General features: G+C 34.1%; 1 protein-coding gene across 1 annotated transcript; it reads left to right on the forward strand.

Moving 5' to 3' along the window:
• The first annotated feature begins 1,064 nt into the window (after positions 1-1,064).
• Positions 1,065-8,426, forward strand: LOC135679106 (cullin-3B-like). Its single transcript, XM_065192526.1, has 2 exons — positions 1,065-1,495; positions 6,233-8,426. Exons 1-2 carry the CDS (start codon positions 1,335-1,337, stop codon positions 8,271-8,273), a joined length of 2,202 nt encoding a protein of 733 aa, XP_065048598.1. The 5' UTR covers positions 1,065-1,334; the 3' UTR covers positions 8,274-8,426.
• The last annotated feature ends 6,516 nt before the right edge of the window (positions 8,427-14,942 follow it).

Below are 14,942 nucleotides of genomic sequence, written 5' to 3' on the forward strand. Positions count from 1 at the left end.
GGGCATGAACCAGAATTCATGGCTGAGCAGGGATGGTGGGCAAAGTAAAGGAAGAAGGAAAGGCTTTTTCAAAGTCAAAACCATCAGCTAATTTGGCCCATATAAAAAAAAATATCACACAGACAAATTCAATAACAAAGTGAAGAACAAACAGGATTTCATTGGACATGTAAAACAATTATATGATTGATAATAAGATAATCTATAGTTGCACTTCCCCACAAAATGTTCCAAGATGTGAAGAAGGTTGGATAAGAATAAAGGACACTGACACGAAAAGCTGGATAGTTAAGCAAATACCTTATCTCATATGTAAGAGTGGATTTGGTAGGCAAGTTTTGTAGGCTGGATAGAAACAGAAACTTCACCTTCTGCCCTGTATGACAGAAAGGTGAATTCCCCAGTTCTACAAGCAAAAATTTCAGCTGGTCAATTAGCCAGCTAGAGCAGCTCAGAAGTTCCACATTAGTTTTATTCATATGGTATCAAAGATGATGAGATATATTCGGAGTATAATTTGATAGTACCCATTTGAAAAGTTAATATTGAAGAATATTATAACATCATCATATATTTATTTTTTATTTTTTGAAAGGATAAGTGACATGACAGTATTTAAGTTAAAGACTTTGCCATAAACTATCAAGATCTTTACTAGCTAAACTAACTCTTACCTTTCATGTTTAGCTTAAAACTAATAACTTATGTCCAATTGTAATCCTACTAGTGACACAATTGTCGCCAACAAGGCATAATTAATTTTGAAAACATAGAATGACGTAGGGTGATTTTAATATAAATGTGTTTGTATCGTAATTTCACAAACAATAGTGTGTGCAAATTTTAATTTTATTTTGACTAAGTCAAGGTTCATATATATTTTTTGTTACATTATTTAGAACACAATACATTTTAAGTCTGAAAGTGCAATTAGAATTTTGAGTCACTAATTTAATTGATGAGATTTAGCAATCTACAGTTAATTGGGCCGGCCCAACTATCTGTCTGCTTAAGCCCGTTCTATGGACCATTTCTTGATTCCATTGGAGTCGATCACCATATCAGCGACGGTGGATTGCGAAACAATGCCGAAACCTATAACAAATAGCGATTGATTCACTTCGTGTTGCTCTCTTGCTCGCTCGTCTTCGAGCCCTCTGCATTTCCCGACTGAAACCCTAACCTGCGATCGAGAGACGCATCGTTTCGTTCGCCACCGGCGGTCGGTCGATCGGCTCAAGGTATCGGTTCCGGCGCCACCGGAGGCGGTCTTTGCCGCGCGATTTGTGGGGGCGAAAAAGGGTCGGTACTCGTGGTTTGCCGCTGTGGCGAGGATGAGCGCCCAGAAGAAGCGGACCTTTAAGATCGAGGCGTTCAAGCACCGGGTGGAGCTCGATCCCAAGTACGCTGAGCGAACATGGAAGGTGTTGGAGCATGCGATCCACGAGATTTACAACCACAACGCTAGCGGCCTCAGCTTCGAGGAGCTCTATAGGTCGACAACGATCTCCTTGCTCTCTGATTCATCCCCGTCTCTCTTTGTTACTGAATCGTCTTTTTGTGTGTAAATTGGATCCTTTAGCTTATATAGAATTAGATTGAAACCATAGTCTTTTGTTCTGTAGATATGATTTAAATCTCTAATTTCCTGGTAATTTAATTCTGTTATGCTTTCCTCTCTTTTGCCAAAGAATGGAAGCTCGAGGTTTCTCAAGTATATACTAGTTTGGAGTTTTAGTTTTGAGGATGATTAAAGGCGAGATGGATGTTTCTGTCTTATTTCTATATAATTACTCTTTGTATTCCTTAACCATAAAGGTATACGGTGAGCTTGGAAACCTGTGCTAGAATATAAGCAACTGTTCTTTCTGTGCTCAAGTTCAGACCACGGAGGTGAATTATGTGTAGCCATATCCTGAAATTGGCCGGGGTGTTATCATTGACTGGGGTGTTATTTGTTGATTAAGTCATTACATGGGCATATTAGTTCATGTTAGATGACTGACTCAGCCGGTAAAATTTCGAGTTAGGCAACAAAACTTAGAATCTGTACTCTGCACTACAAAATCTTAGCCTCTTTAGTTTCTACAGAAAGAACTGCAGATTGTTCAAGAGGAAAAAAGTATACTTTCTTGTGTGGTATGCTTTTGCATGTTAGCTTTGATTATGGTTAACTGATTTTGGTTCCTGCTTGATTTTTAATGCATCTATGCATTTAAATCAGAGTTAAAGGTGCATTTGGGAAAACATTTGAAATGCGAATTGAGGGTCCAATGCACATTTCAAATATAAATTGGTGTTTGATAATTTTTTTTAAAATCATATTTGGCTTGGATGTAGCATTGCAAATGCTCAAATATAATATTAGCATTTCAGTATTTGTGGGATGCTTTTTTTTTTTTTTAATTTCTCAAAGTACTCTGTAATATTCTCTAAAATCACAAGATTACCACTATATAATAGAAATCCTTATCCTTATTTTTTTCTCCTCTTCTCTCAAAAACCAACATGATTTATGTATTATATAGGGTGAAAATTTTCATTTATATGATTATTTATTTATTTGTTTATTATATATCTGGAGCATACGAATTTTTTTTTTTAAATTACGTTCATTTATTTATTAACATATTAATTTAAATAAAAAATGTATTCACTTTTGGAAAAAATTTAAAAATGTAAGTAGGGTAAATTTTTGACATATTAATTCAATGGACTATTGAAATATAATTTTACCAGACAACATTTATGTTAATGTATATTTAAAATACAGTTTTCATCTATTGTTTATCAAACACTCAAAGCATGCCAGAACTGCACATTCACTCAAAACCCTTTTTTCCAAATGCATATTAAACATACAAATGTATTCCCAAATGCACCCTAAGTCAGTTTGAAACTTATTTTAAGTGGAGAAAGCCTTGTTATGGTATATGTTAAAATCATCTTAGGTCCTGGTCCTAATCTAATTTTACCATTTTGGAAGGTACTTATAATGGATTTTCATATTAACATTGTAAAAGAGGTCAAATGCATTTAATTTTGGATATTCTTCAACTTAAATATTGGAGTTCAGTTGGTTGTGAGTCAACTTCCTTTGATAAGTTTGGGAGACTGGTCCTAATTAGTTGTTTTAGGAAAGGGGACCATGGGCCTATATCCTCAGATTTATGTCTTTGTTAACATATAATTTTGGTCCATTAAGTTTTCATAAAAGTGGGTTTTTGAGTTCATGAAGCAGATAGGTCCTCTTCTTGTTTCCTTTCGGTTAGTGTTTTCTGTTACCTTGTTTATTTTGTTTCCCTTATTTATGTATCTATCTGTTTTGCTTGAATGTTATACCAATGTCTCTTTCACTTTGTTTATCACCAACTGGCCTATAACTTTGTTTGATCCAAACCACTGACCAAAATACTTAAGCTGAAATTATCCTAGTACACTCATCAAACCTTTATAAGCCAATCTTAATCTTTGCTCACTTCCGATGTGGGACTAATTAGGGGTGTTACATTGTTAGTTCTTGATCCCTTTTGTCTTCATATGTTTACTGATAACCTACAGAAATCTTGCAGCAGTTGTTTAGTAAACAGTCAAGCAACCACTACTAGTTGTTTTAGCCACACTAGTTGTTGCATTTATTTGTAGTGATCTACTTCCTGTCTGCCAAATTACTTACATATATAAGAGTGGAACATGCATGAGATGACAAAAGAAGTTGAATTATATTCAGTTTCTGATTAATGTGATTGTTAGGACATGAACTTTGGGGTGCCTTCACATCTATGCAATAATCCTTTTAGAATATAGATGAGGACTGAAAACAAGTCAGGAAATCAAAACAATTTCTAGATGATCATATCAAATGCAGGGTTGATTGTTGATGAATCTCTAACAAAGTAGATGTGGAACAAACTCCAGCAATCAAATAATCTATCTAGGAAGAATGATGAAACAACAAAAGAAGTTGAATTATATTCAGTTTCTGATTAATGTGATTGTTAGGACATGAACTTTGGGGTGCCTTCACATCTATGCAATAATCCTTTTAGAATATAGATGAGGACTGAAAACAAGTCAGGAAATCAAAACAATTTCTAGATGATCATATCAAATGCAGGGTTGATTGTTGATGAATCTCTAACAAAGTAGATGTGGAACAAACTCCAGGAATCAAATAATCTATCTAGGAAGAATGATGAAACAACAAAAGAAGTTGAATTATATTCAGTTTCTGATTAATGTGATTGTTAGGACATGAACTTTCGGGTGCCTTCACATCTATGCAAGAATCCTTTTAGAATATACATGAGGACTGAAAGCAAGTCAGGAAATGAAAATAATTTCTAGATGATCATATCAAATGCAGGGTTGATTGTTGATGAATCTCTAAAAAGTAGATGTGGAACAAACTCCAGCAATCAAATAAACTATCTAGGAAGAATGATGAAATAGACTTGTAGCATAAGTAAAAGACTGGAGAAGCTTTGCCCAGAAAATATCATTGCTTCTGATCTTATACATATAATTGCCAAAGCATTCTCAGAAGTTGGCAAAAGATGTCAGAAGTTGCTTTAGCATTGCTCATTAAGAGATGTTATAATTATGGTGTTAATGTTTTTCATTGGTCAAACAATAAAGAGCCATACTGCAGTGAATTTGTGATGTGTTCATAGGGAGTAATCTGACAAGATCTATGCAGTAAATGCAGCCAGGGTTTATGTTCAGGATGATTTGGTCAGTTTGAGTCACTCATTCAAAAAATTTTTAGATTAGATATAGGTTAGAGTCATATCAGGTTTTGGTGAAGTTTTACTAATTTAGACAGAATATTCACAATTTTTGTTTACTGTTAGTAATGGTCAAACACTCAAATTTGCTGCATTTATATCCTTTTATAACTTACAACAAGAGTCTAATTGATTTAGCAATCACTTGACTTTCTTTGAACCAAGTAGTCCTAGAACTTATTCAGTAATATTCTTTTAGAAAGCGAACTAATCCAGTGGAGACATAAACTGCATTCAATTGAAGCCATCAGCATATTTTATGTTTTGTTAAGATGGGTCTCCTATTAGAGATCTACTTTTTTTTCGAGGGGGAGTATTACACCCAAGCGAACAAGGGTGATTAAATAAAGATAATTAAATTAAATTTAGTTATCTCTTAGGCTTACAGGTATGTTTATTTATGTTAATACAGTACTACAATACTAGCAAATAACTCTGTACAAGAGCGAGGTTGCTGCTGCTGCTGAAGTAATGTTGTTTGCTGCATTGGCAGTATGAAGTTCACAAATACTTCTATATTGTAGAAAAACTACTGTTGCTGGAGCAAAGTTGCTGTTGCTGCTGTAGTAATACTAAGCTAGCCCATATCTCTGTATAGGAGTGAAGCTGTCACTGGTGGTGTAACATGCTGTGGTGTAACATCTGCCCTGACCTAAATATAAATCTCAAAACCATTGTATTATTAATTTTAAAAAACTAAAAATACATAAGAATTTATTGGGTCAGGAACTGGTATTGTCTGGAACCTGGCCGTACTGCCATATGGTATAGTACAATACTAATACTGTACCATATTGCAGATGATAGGTCGTACGGGTCTGAGTTTTTAATGTTTGTTTTGTTTTTATAACTACAGTGCACTGGACTTCTGTTTTTCTTCTTTTATGTTCCTTCAGTACATGCCGATTGACTGCTAAAACTTAGGCCAATAGACCTATTCACACCCTTAAGTTGCCCACCAGCTGAAATTTTAACTTCACCTTGAATATGTTGAATTTGTGGTACGTCTACATTTCAAGGCATCATGAACCTGGATGCTAGTATATTGTAGGGTATTTGACGATGATTTATCTTTCCAAAATCATCTAATTGTCTGACTGACTGAGTTTGGCAGTCATTGTTTTAGTGGTCATTTAAATCTGTGGGTGTTTCGATCCATGATTAAAGTGGATATTTCATTTCCTTCCGAGAAATCTTGAAAGTTCTCTCTCTTACATTAGCTTATTTTCTTCTGCTCCAGAGCGATTTTTTTTATTTCTTGAACCACAATTAGCAAAAGACCCTATTTTTAGCCTCATTTGCTTTCTTAAATTTTCTGTTTTTCTTGCTGGCTAAGATATAATGTATTTCATTTGCTAGTATGCCAGATAGTTAAAGTTGTTCTTATCATGATTCTTCTGTGTTCAAACCCAAGTTTTTGATATTTTAGTTTCTCTTTTTTTCAGGAATGCTTACAATATGGTTCTGCACAAGTATGGGGAAAAGCTCTATTCTGGACTTGTAACCACCATGTCAGGGCATCTAAAAGAAATTGCAAAATCAATAGAAGATTCTCAGGGTGGTTTGTTTTTAGAGGAGCTTGACAGAAAATGGGGAGACCACAACAAGGCATTGCAGATGATCCGAGACATACTGATGTACATGGATAGGACATTTGTTCCCGGTAATCACAAGACACCTGTTCATGAGCTTGGACTCAATCTCTGGAGGGATAACATTATACGTTCCGGCAAAATCCAAACTAGGTTGCTGGATACACTCCTTGATCTCATACATAGGGAGAGAACAGGTGAGGTAATAAATAGAAGTTTGATGAGGAATATAACAAAAATGCTAATGGATCTTGGATCTTCAGTGTATCAAGAAGATTTTGAGAAACCATTTTTAGAGGTTTCAGCTAGCTTTTACAGTGGCGAGTCCCAGCAACTCATTGAGTGCTGTGATTGTGGTGAGTACCTCAGGAAAGCTGAGAGACGTCTTACTGAAGAGACGGAGAGGGTCTCTCACTACTTAGATGTCAAAAGTGAAGTGAAAATAACCAGTGTGGTGGAAGGAGAGATGATTGCTAACCACATGCAGAGACTGGTCCACATGGAGAATTCTGGTCTTGTGAATATGCTTGTAGATGACAGATACGAAGACTTGAGCAGAATGTACAACTTGTTCCGTCGAGTCCCTGATGGGCTGTTAACTGTTAGAGACGTGATGACTTCCCACCTAAGAGAAACCGGAAAGCAGTTGGTAAGTGACCCTGAGAGATTGAAGGACCCAGTAGACTTTGTACAACATCTTTTGGATGAGAAGGATAAGTATGATAAGATAATCAGCAAAGCATTCAACAACGACAAGTCGTTCCAAAATGCTTTAAACTCTTCATTTGAGTACTTCATTAACCTAAACAACAGGTCTCCTGAGTTCATATCCCTCTACGTTGATGATAAGCTTCGGAAAGGGCTCAAGGGAGTAAGTGAAGAGGATGTAGAGGTAGTCCTTGACAAAGTGATGATGCTGTTCCGGTATTTGCAGGAGAAGGATGTATTTGAGAAATACTACAAACAACACCTGGCAAAGCGGCTTCTTTCAGGAAAAACTGCTTCTGATGATGCAGAGAGAAGTATGATTGTTAAGCTCAAGACAGAATGTGGGTATCAGTTCACTTCCAAATTGGAAGGTATGTTTACGGACATGAAAACCTCTGTAGACACTATGCAAGGATTCTATGCTAATCAGTATTCTGAGACTGGAGATGGTCCGACCCTTGCTGTGCAAGTTCTCACAACCGGTTCATGGCCAACACAGCCTAGTGCAACTTGCAACCTTCCAGCTGAAATTCTAGGAATATGCGACAAGTTTCGAACATATTATCTTGGAACTCATACCGGACGTAGATTGACATGGCAAACAAATATGGGCACGGCTGATATCAAGGCAACCTTTGGCAAGGGTCAGAAGCACGAGCTGAATGTTTCGACTTACCAAATGTGCATTCTGATGCTGTTCAATTCTGCAGATCAGTTGACATACAGAGAAATAGAACAGGCAACAGAAATCCCAGCTCCAGATCTGAAGCGTTGTCTTCAGTCTCTTGCTTGTGTCAAGGGTAAAAATGTCCTGCGCAAGGAGCCAATGAGCAAGGACATTGCTGAAGATGATGCCTTCTATTTCAATGACAAATTTACAAGCAAATTCATCAAGGTGAAGATAGGGACTGTGGCAGCACAAAAGGAGTCCGAGCCAGAGAAGCAGGAGACTCGCCAGAGAGTAGAAGAAGACAGAAAACCTCAGATTGAAGCTGCCATCGTGAGGATTATGAAATCCAGAAGGGTATTAGATCATAACACCATTGTAACAGAGGTCACGTCCCAATTGCAATCACGCTTCCTGCCAAATCCAGTTGTCATTAAAAAGAGAATAGAGTCTCTCATCGAGCGGGAGTTTTTAGAAAGGGATAAAACCGACAGGAAACTATATCGATATCTTGCTTGAGTGCTATTTGATGTCTCCTGTGGATGGAGGAGGCCTTACTCTCTGATTTGCATGTAATTGATCTGCAAATTCCTGCTTGTGTGTTCCTATGAATGCTTCTTCTCATGTTGTTTATCTATGCTTCTGATCTATTGCGAAAGTTTCTGAATTCTAGTTTCTTCTCCTACGTTCTTCCTAAGATTATTAGGCTTACTTTTGCTGGATCCTTCTATTGCTTCTACTTTATATTTGCACCCGTGTACGTGTGTGATGTGGTGGAGAGGAGGTTGATATTGCTTCTCGACTAATTTCGTTTGTTGAAATTTAGATCCACTTTTACTACTACTTTGCAATGCGCAAGTCACTTTCACTTCCCTTTTCTCTCTGTTGAAATTTCTACGACTGATCCACATCTTGTTTAGTGGATAATCCTTTATATTGGATAATCATGATAATTATCAAAGACCAAAATTCTTGTTTAGTGGATAAACAATATCAAGAGTAAGTGGTTAAGATATAATTTGATCCCAACTAGCTAAATTATTTAGTATTAGCAATGAGAATGATCAAAGGTCTTTATTAATTAAGTTAGTCAGCATCTTCAAAAAGAAAAATCCTTTTAATGAGAATGATTAAAGATTTTTTATTAATTAAGTTAACTAAAGCCTTAAAAGAAAACCTTTCGTAACATAGATTCTTATTTGTCAATGATATTCTATTAAGACAATTCCTCTTTTTCAATGACATTATATTAAGACAGCTAACTGAATCTCATGAAATCATTTTATCAAAGCTCATTAATTATTTTACAAAAATCAATCATCTTTTATTTTTGGATGATATAAAAATATCCCTTTCGGAAATGAAGTTATAGGAGCCATATCGGCTACCATAATAGAATTCATTCATAATCAATTATAATTACAACCAGATCAAAATATGTGATAAAAAATAATCTATTAAAATATAGAATAATCTACTCAAGAAAAACCCATATTTATTCATTTTTACCGAATAACACCTCTCCATTAAAATTTATCAAAGGACACTTAATTTTTTTTAATGAATGGATAACTATATTCTTTCCAATTATAGATTTTGATAAGGTTTTAGTGGATTATATCCGGTTCTATTTTTTAAATTAAATCAGTTTATTTTAAGAAAATTTCATATTAATTTTTATCTTTCCAATAATCTAGGGAGGTCACATTGTATGTAGTTATAGGTTATCTCCCTCTTTTTTTGTTATCTACATGGACAAGATTTCAACGGAGGCAATTAGAGGTTGTTAGAGGCTAACCCTTCATACAATATTTCATAGAATGTTCTATCCCATTTTTATTTTTATATGGTATATTAATCTATCTTAGATATAGGGATATAGGAATCGAGGTTAGTCACATTTTTGTCACATTTTTGCCATTTCCACCTCACTTCACCTTAGCTCGGGACATCAAAGGGATTGAGTCAAAAAAATCCACTCCCGACCTTAGTCTAGGTCATTGATGGAGCACCTGAGTGCACCATATCAACTTCTCCTGGAGAGGTTTGAAAATGTAACAATGGACCATCTCGACACGTGTATCATGTAAAAGTAGAGGGATGTTCAATGCATAACTAGCTTGCATGAGTTGGGTTATCTAGGGAGGTCACATTTTGTCTCCCCTATGCTAACTTGACTATCAGCCTTGTGTAAAATAATAATTAGTCAATAAAATTTCATCTATCATTTATCCCCTCCAAAAGTGCATTTTGGGAGCTCTTCGAGAAAGGTTTGAAAATATAACCATGGACTATCTCGACACGTGTGTCATGTAAAAGTAAAGGGATGTTTAATACTTACCTAGCTTGCATGACTTGGGTTATCTAAGTAGGTCATATTTTGGGTTATCATATTTTGAGATAGTAAATCATGATTGGTATCATGATGTGCATATTGATAAATTTAAATGAATGTAACTTATCGGTTTGATGCTTGAATTTAAAGGCTTTGAATTCAAGAGTATCTTTTCTCAAGTATGGCATCTTGATAGGGGGAATTAAAGTTAACCCCGTCATCAATTGGTTATCATCATCAAAAAGGGGGAGATAGTGGAATCTTGGATTTTGATGATGAAACTAATTGATAATGTTATGATCTAATCTACATTTTGTGCGACGTAGGAGTAGCTTCAATCAGGAGAGGCAAATTAATTGAAGCAGGAAGAATAAGAAGTTGGTGTTGAATCTCGGATTTTGATGATGAAACCAATTGATAAGTGTTTATGAATTGATCTGCGTTTTGAGTGATGCAGGATGCTTCGATCAGTATAAGACAATTAAAGCAAGAAGAATCATGTTGGGCAGATGGAATATGTCAGAAGATTGGACGTCTAGCCGGAGGATCGGATGATGTATCAACAGAATGCTTCGGGTCATGGATTCGGGCATCGGGCTAAGAAGAGTGGAAATTACGCCAAGGATATCGGAGTTATGGAGGTCAACTGGCCGATTGGGCAATAGGCCATAAGAGAGGACGATGCGTCGAAGAATAGGATGAAGCATCGATGGACCATTGACATGCTGGACAACATGATTCATACTTAGTAATAATTGTCTTGATCGAAGTATGTTTTTACATATGCAGGATTAACTATGATAGCAAGGCATAAAGCAAAATGAAGTCCCAGAGTCAAGAACGTGATTTCGTTGGGAGTTCGAGAGTTTATTGGAAGTCTGGACATTCATCAGAAGTTCTGTCAAAATTAACCAAGAAGTCCCAGAGCTTGCCAAAGAAGCTTGTTGGAACTCGCCAAGAAGATCATCATGAAGTCCAGGAGCTTTTTGGGAGTCCGCTGGAACATTGCTGAGAGATCGTTGGAAGTTCGCCGGAAGCTCGCCGGAAGAAACCTAGACTTATGGACTTTATTTAGCTTAGTAAATGTCTTAAAATTCATAGTTAGCACATATAGGATTAGAATTGGGCCAACCCAATTAGGGGATAGTTGGGCCAATTTTAGGCTATGTTGGGTCAAGAGAAAGACCCAAACAGTGACCAAACAGGTGAAACCGTCGTGGCATAGTCTTCAAAGTTTGAACTGACGTAATTTTTACTGCTGCACTAATTCACCCCCCCCCTCTTAGTGCCAATTCTTTTCCTAACAATTGGTATCAGAGCCTCGCATTTCTTATTTGGTTTAACACCTAAGAGAAATAACTCTTTTTGGCTTTTAAGATGGTCACTCTCTCATTCGTCCTCCCTTATTTAATGGGATGAACTACATATATTGGAAAACTCGAATGAGAGTTTTCTTACTTTCTTTGTATTTGAACTAATGGAATATTATCGAAAACGGTTTTCGAAAGTCTTCTCTTCCAATGAACCATTGGAATGATTTGGAGAAGAAGACTTTTTCCTTAAATGCTAAAGCTATAAACACTCTATTTTGCGCTTTGGATAAAACTGAGTTTAATCGGGTTTCTACTTGCGAAATGACTTTCAATATATGGCACACTCTCGAAATCACACATGAAGGCACTAGCAAAAAGATTCGAAAACCAACTTTTTAATGCATGATTATGAACATTTTCGAATGAAGCCAAGTGAAACCGTTGTTGACATGTACACCCGTTTTTACAGATGTTGTCAATAGTTTAAAAGCACTTGGTAGAATTTTTTCGGATTTTGAACTTGTAAATAAAATTTTACGTTCTCTTAATAAGAGTTGGGATTCAAAAGTAATGGCTATTTAAGAATAAAAAAACTTGAACCATTTACCAATTGAAGAACTTATAGGGTCTTTGATGACCTATGAAATGATGTGCAATGCATGTGAAGAACTTGAGAACCACATTCCAAAGAACAAGAAGGATTTCAGACTTAGAACAATCGAAGACCACTCGAGCATAAGCTCAAGTGATGGTGAACTTGAACTCCTCGCTATGAAATTTAAAAAGTTCATGAAACAAAACTTGAAGAACAAAAATAAACTTAAAAAGAGCATAACTATTTGCTATGAACGTAAGAAGAAGGAAGCAATCTTGGACGAAACGAGCTCATCCGAAGATGAAGGATAATCCAACAAAGGCGATATGACAAACTATACTTTAACAGTTTTCGACAATGAGGTAAACAACTCAAACGAAACTCCTTTAATTTATTTCGAAATTACATGATGCTTTTTATAAGTTATTTTTAATTTAGATTAGAAAAATTATATAATTTTTTTTCATGAAATTGTTCAAAGTTTTAGGATCATGCTTATCTTTCTAGTAATTTTGAAAATGATAATGACAATTGCATGTTTTATGAAAATACAATAAAATGTTAGAATTAAATCTAGTGATTAATTTCTTGTATGGTATAAACAATTATGTATATTGTGATGATTTTGTATTGCTTTTCAAGTTTTGTTGGATGGTTTTCATATGAAAAAATTGAGCATACTTATATAAAATCAATCACATAAAATGAAACACATAAAAAAAATCAAATGATAAATTAAATCTTTTGTCTAAAGAAACAATAATGTGCATCATATTGATTTCCGTATTGATTTCCAACTTTGATTGAAAACACTCAATGAAATCATGCTTGTTGTTTTTAATAAAAGTTTTGGTACAATGCTTGATGACTTTATTCTATGCATGAGATTTTGAAGTTATATATGATAGCTTTTGTATGGAAGGCTTGATGATTTTTGTGATGAATCTTTTCCTTGGTTTTCGATTTTAAACGTGAAGCATAGTTTTGATATAAGAACAAATATTTTGCCATGCTAATATAAAGTCAATCATACAAATTGAAACTAAAGAAGATTATACATCTTTAAGAATCATTCAATATTATGTTCAATGAAGCCATACTTAATGTCTTAATGAAAATATTAAGAGATTTGATATCATGCTTAATGAGTTTATAGTTTAAAATTGTGTATGTTATACCTTGAAAACTTGAAACTATGTTTCAGTTTCATGCCCAAAGTAATGATGCAAAATGATCATGCTTAATGAGTTTATATTTCGAAATTATGTATGATGATTTTTGTGATATATGGCTTGTTGATCCTTGTTGTGATGAAATATAATTTTTTTTTAGTTTATTGATATTGATGGTTTTTATGACAAAATTTATTTTTTGATCCTAAATGATTGATGCATTTTCTTATTTGGAATAAAAAGATAATGGCATACTTGTATGAAACTAACAACTTAAAATGAAACATCTCTATCTTATCAAGTTTTGAATAAGAGATTGAAATATATATTTATATTATTTTGAATCTATTGAACTATGAAAGTGATTTTGATGATTTGATGATTTAAATTTGAATAAATTTTTTTTATCCAAATCATGATCTCGATTTCTTGATATTTATAAATTAAGATTTATTATGAATCAAGCTACTTGGTATTTTCTTAAGAGGAGATTTTTTAAATGAATTATGATTTTTCTGAATTATAATTTTTATTATTCATAATGAATTGAGAGATATTATATATGAATCGAGATTGTTTATGTGTTCTCTCGTGACATCTTTTTGCAATAAGAATGTCTTCATCTATATCATGATCTTGAATTCTCGATATTGATACTTGAAATTTTCTATGAATCAAGATCTTATTTTTGAACTCTCATGTTTCTTTTTTGTTATTTACTAAAAATGAGATTTGTCAAAGTGAATCATATCTATTGATATGCATGAATTGAGATCTTGTTCTTCTACTATTCTTTTTGCTATTCACCAAAAAGAAGACTTATTCTAATAAACCATGATATGCTACTTGACATCTTTTAAGGTTTATGACTTGAATGTTATTATGTAAAATTCCTTGTATTCATGAAGTATATCTTATCACCAAGTTCTTCTTGATATTCTTCATGTGATGATATGAATGTATACAATACTATGATTTTGACATTCATGATTTGATTTTTTGATGATTGAAATAATGGCTAGAATATTGATGTAATTATGAATGGTGATTTGATATTATGCATGCAATACTTCAACTTATGATATTGATGCATGCAATGATGAAATATTCATGATAAAAAAATTGTTTTGATATTCATGACTTGATTTTTCATCTTTGTTATTTACTTTTGTCATAATTTAAAAATTATTGTAAAGGGAAAAAGAATTATAATATTATTTTCTTCTCTTCTTTTTGGACAATGATAAAGAGGGAGAAATTTTGCTAGCTTGCATACTTCAAGAAGAAGTAAAAAGCTTGCTCATCCCAAAAGATGTAAAAATTTTTGCCAACTTTCATATGTAAAATTTGCTAACTCGCAAATTGCAAGGAGAAAAACTTTCTAGGAAGCAAAGTTGCTAGCTTATTAAAAAATGATACATGTAAAACTTATGATTTTATTATGATGATGTATTTGATGTATTGAATATCATGTATGAGAATCATGATGAAAATTGCATTGACTTGAATTAAATTTAAATTCAAGATTTATCTTAATTATGACATATTGAAATAAGATTGACACTTTATTTTTATCATAATTTGAAAATTGATGAATTGCACCATTATTTTGTTATTCCTCTCTTTTTGCCAATGACAAAGGGGGAGAAAGAATTTCTAACGTACACATCATGAAAAGAGACAAACTTGTTAGCTTGCACAAGTCAAGAAGATGCAAAAACATGTTAGCTTGCTCATCTGAAAAGAGAAGCAAAGATTGCTAACTTGCATATT

The sequence above is a fragment of the Musa acuminata genome, chromosome BXJ1-7, assembly GCF_036884655.1.
Source record: "Musa acuminata AAA Group cultivar baxijiao chromosome BXJ1-7, Cavendish_Baxijiao_AAA, whole genome shotgun sequence".
NCBI lineage: Eukaryota > Viridiplantae > Streptophyta > Magnoliopsida > Zingiberales > Musaceae > Musa > Musa acuminata.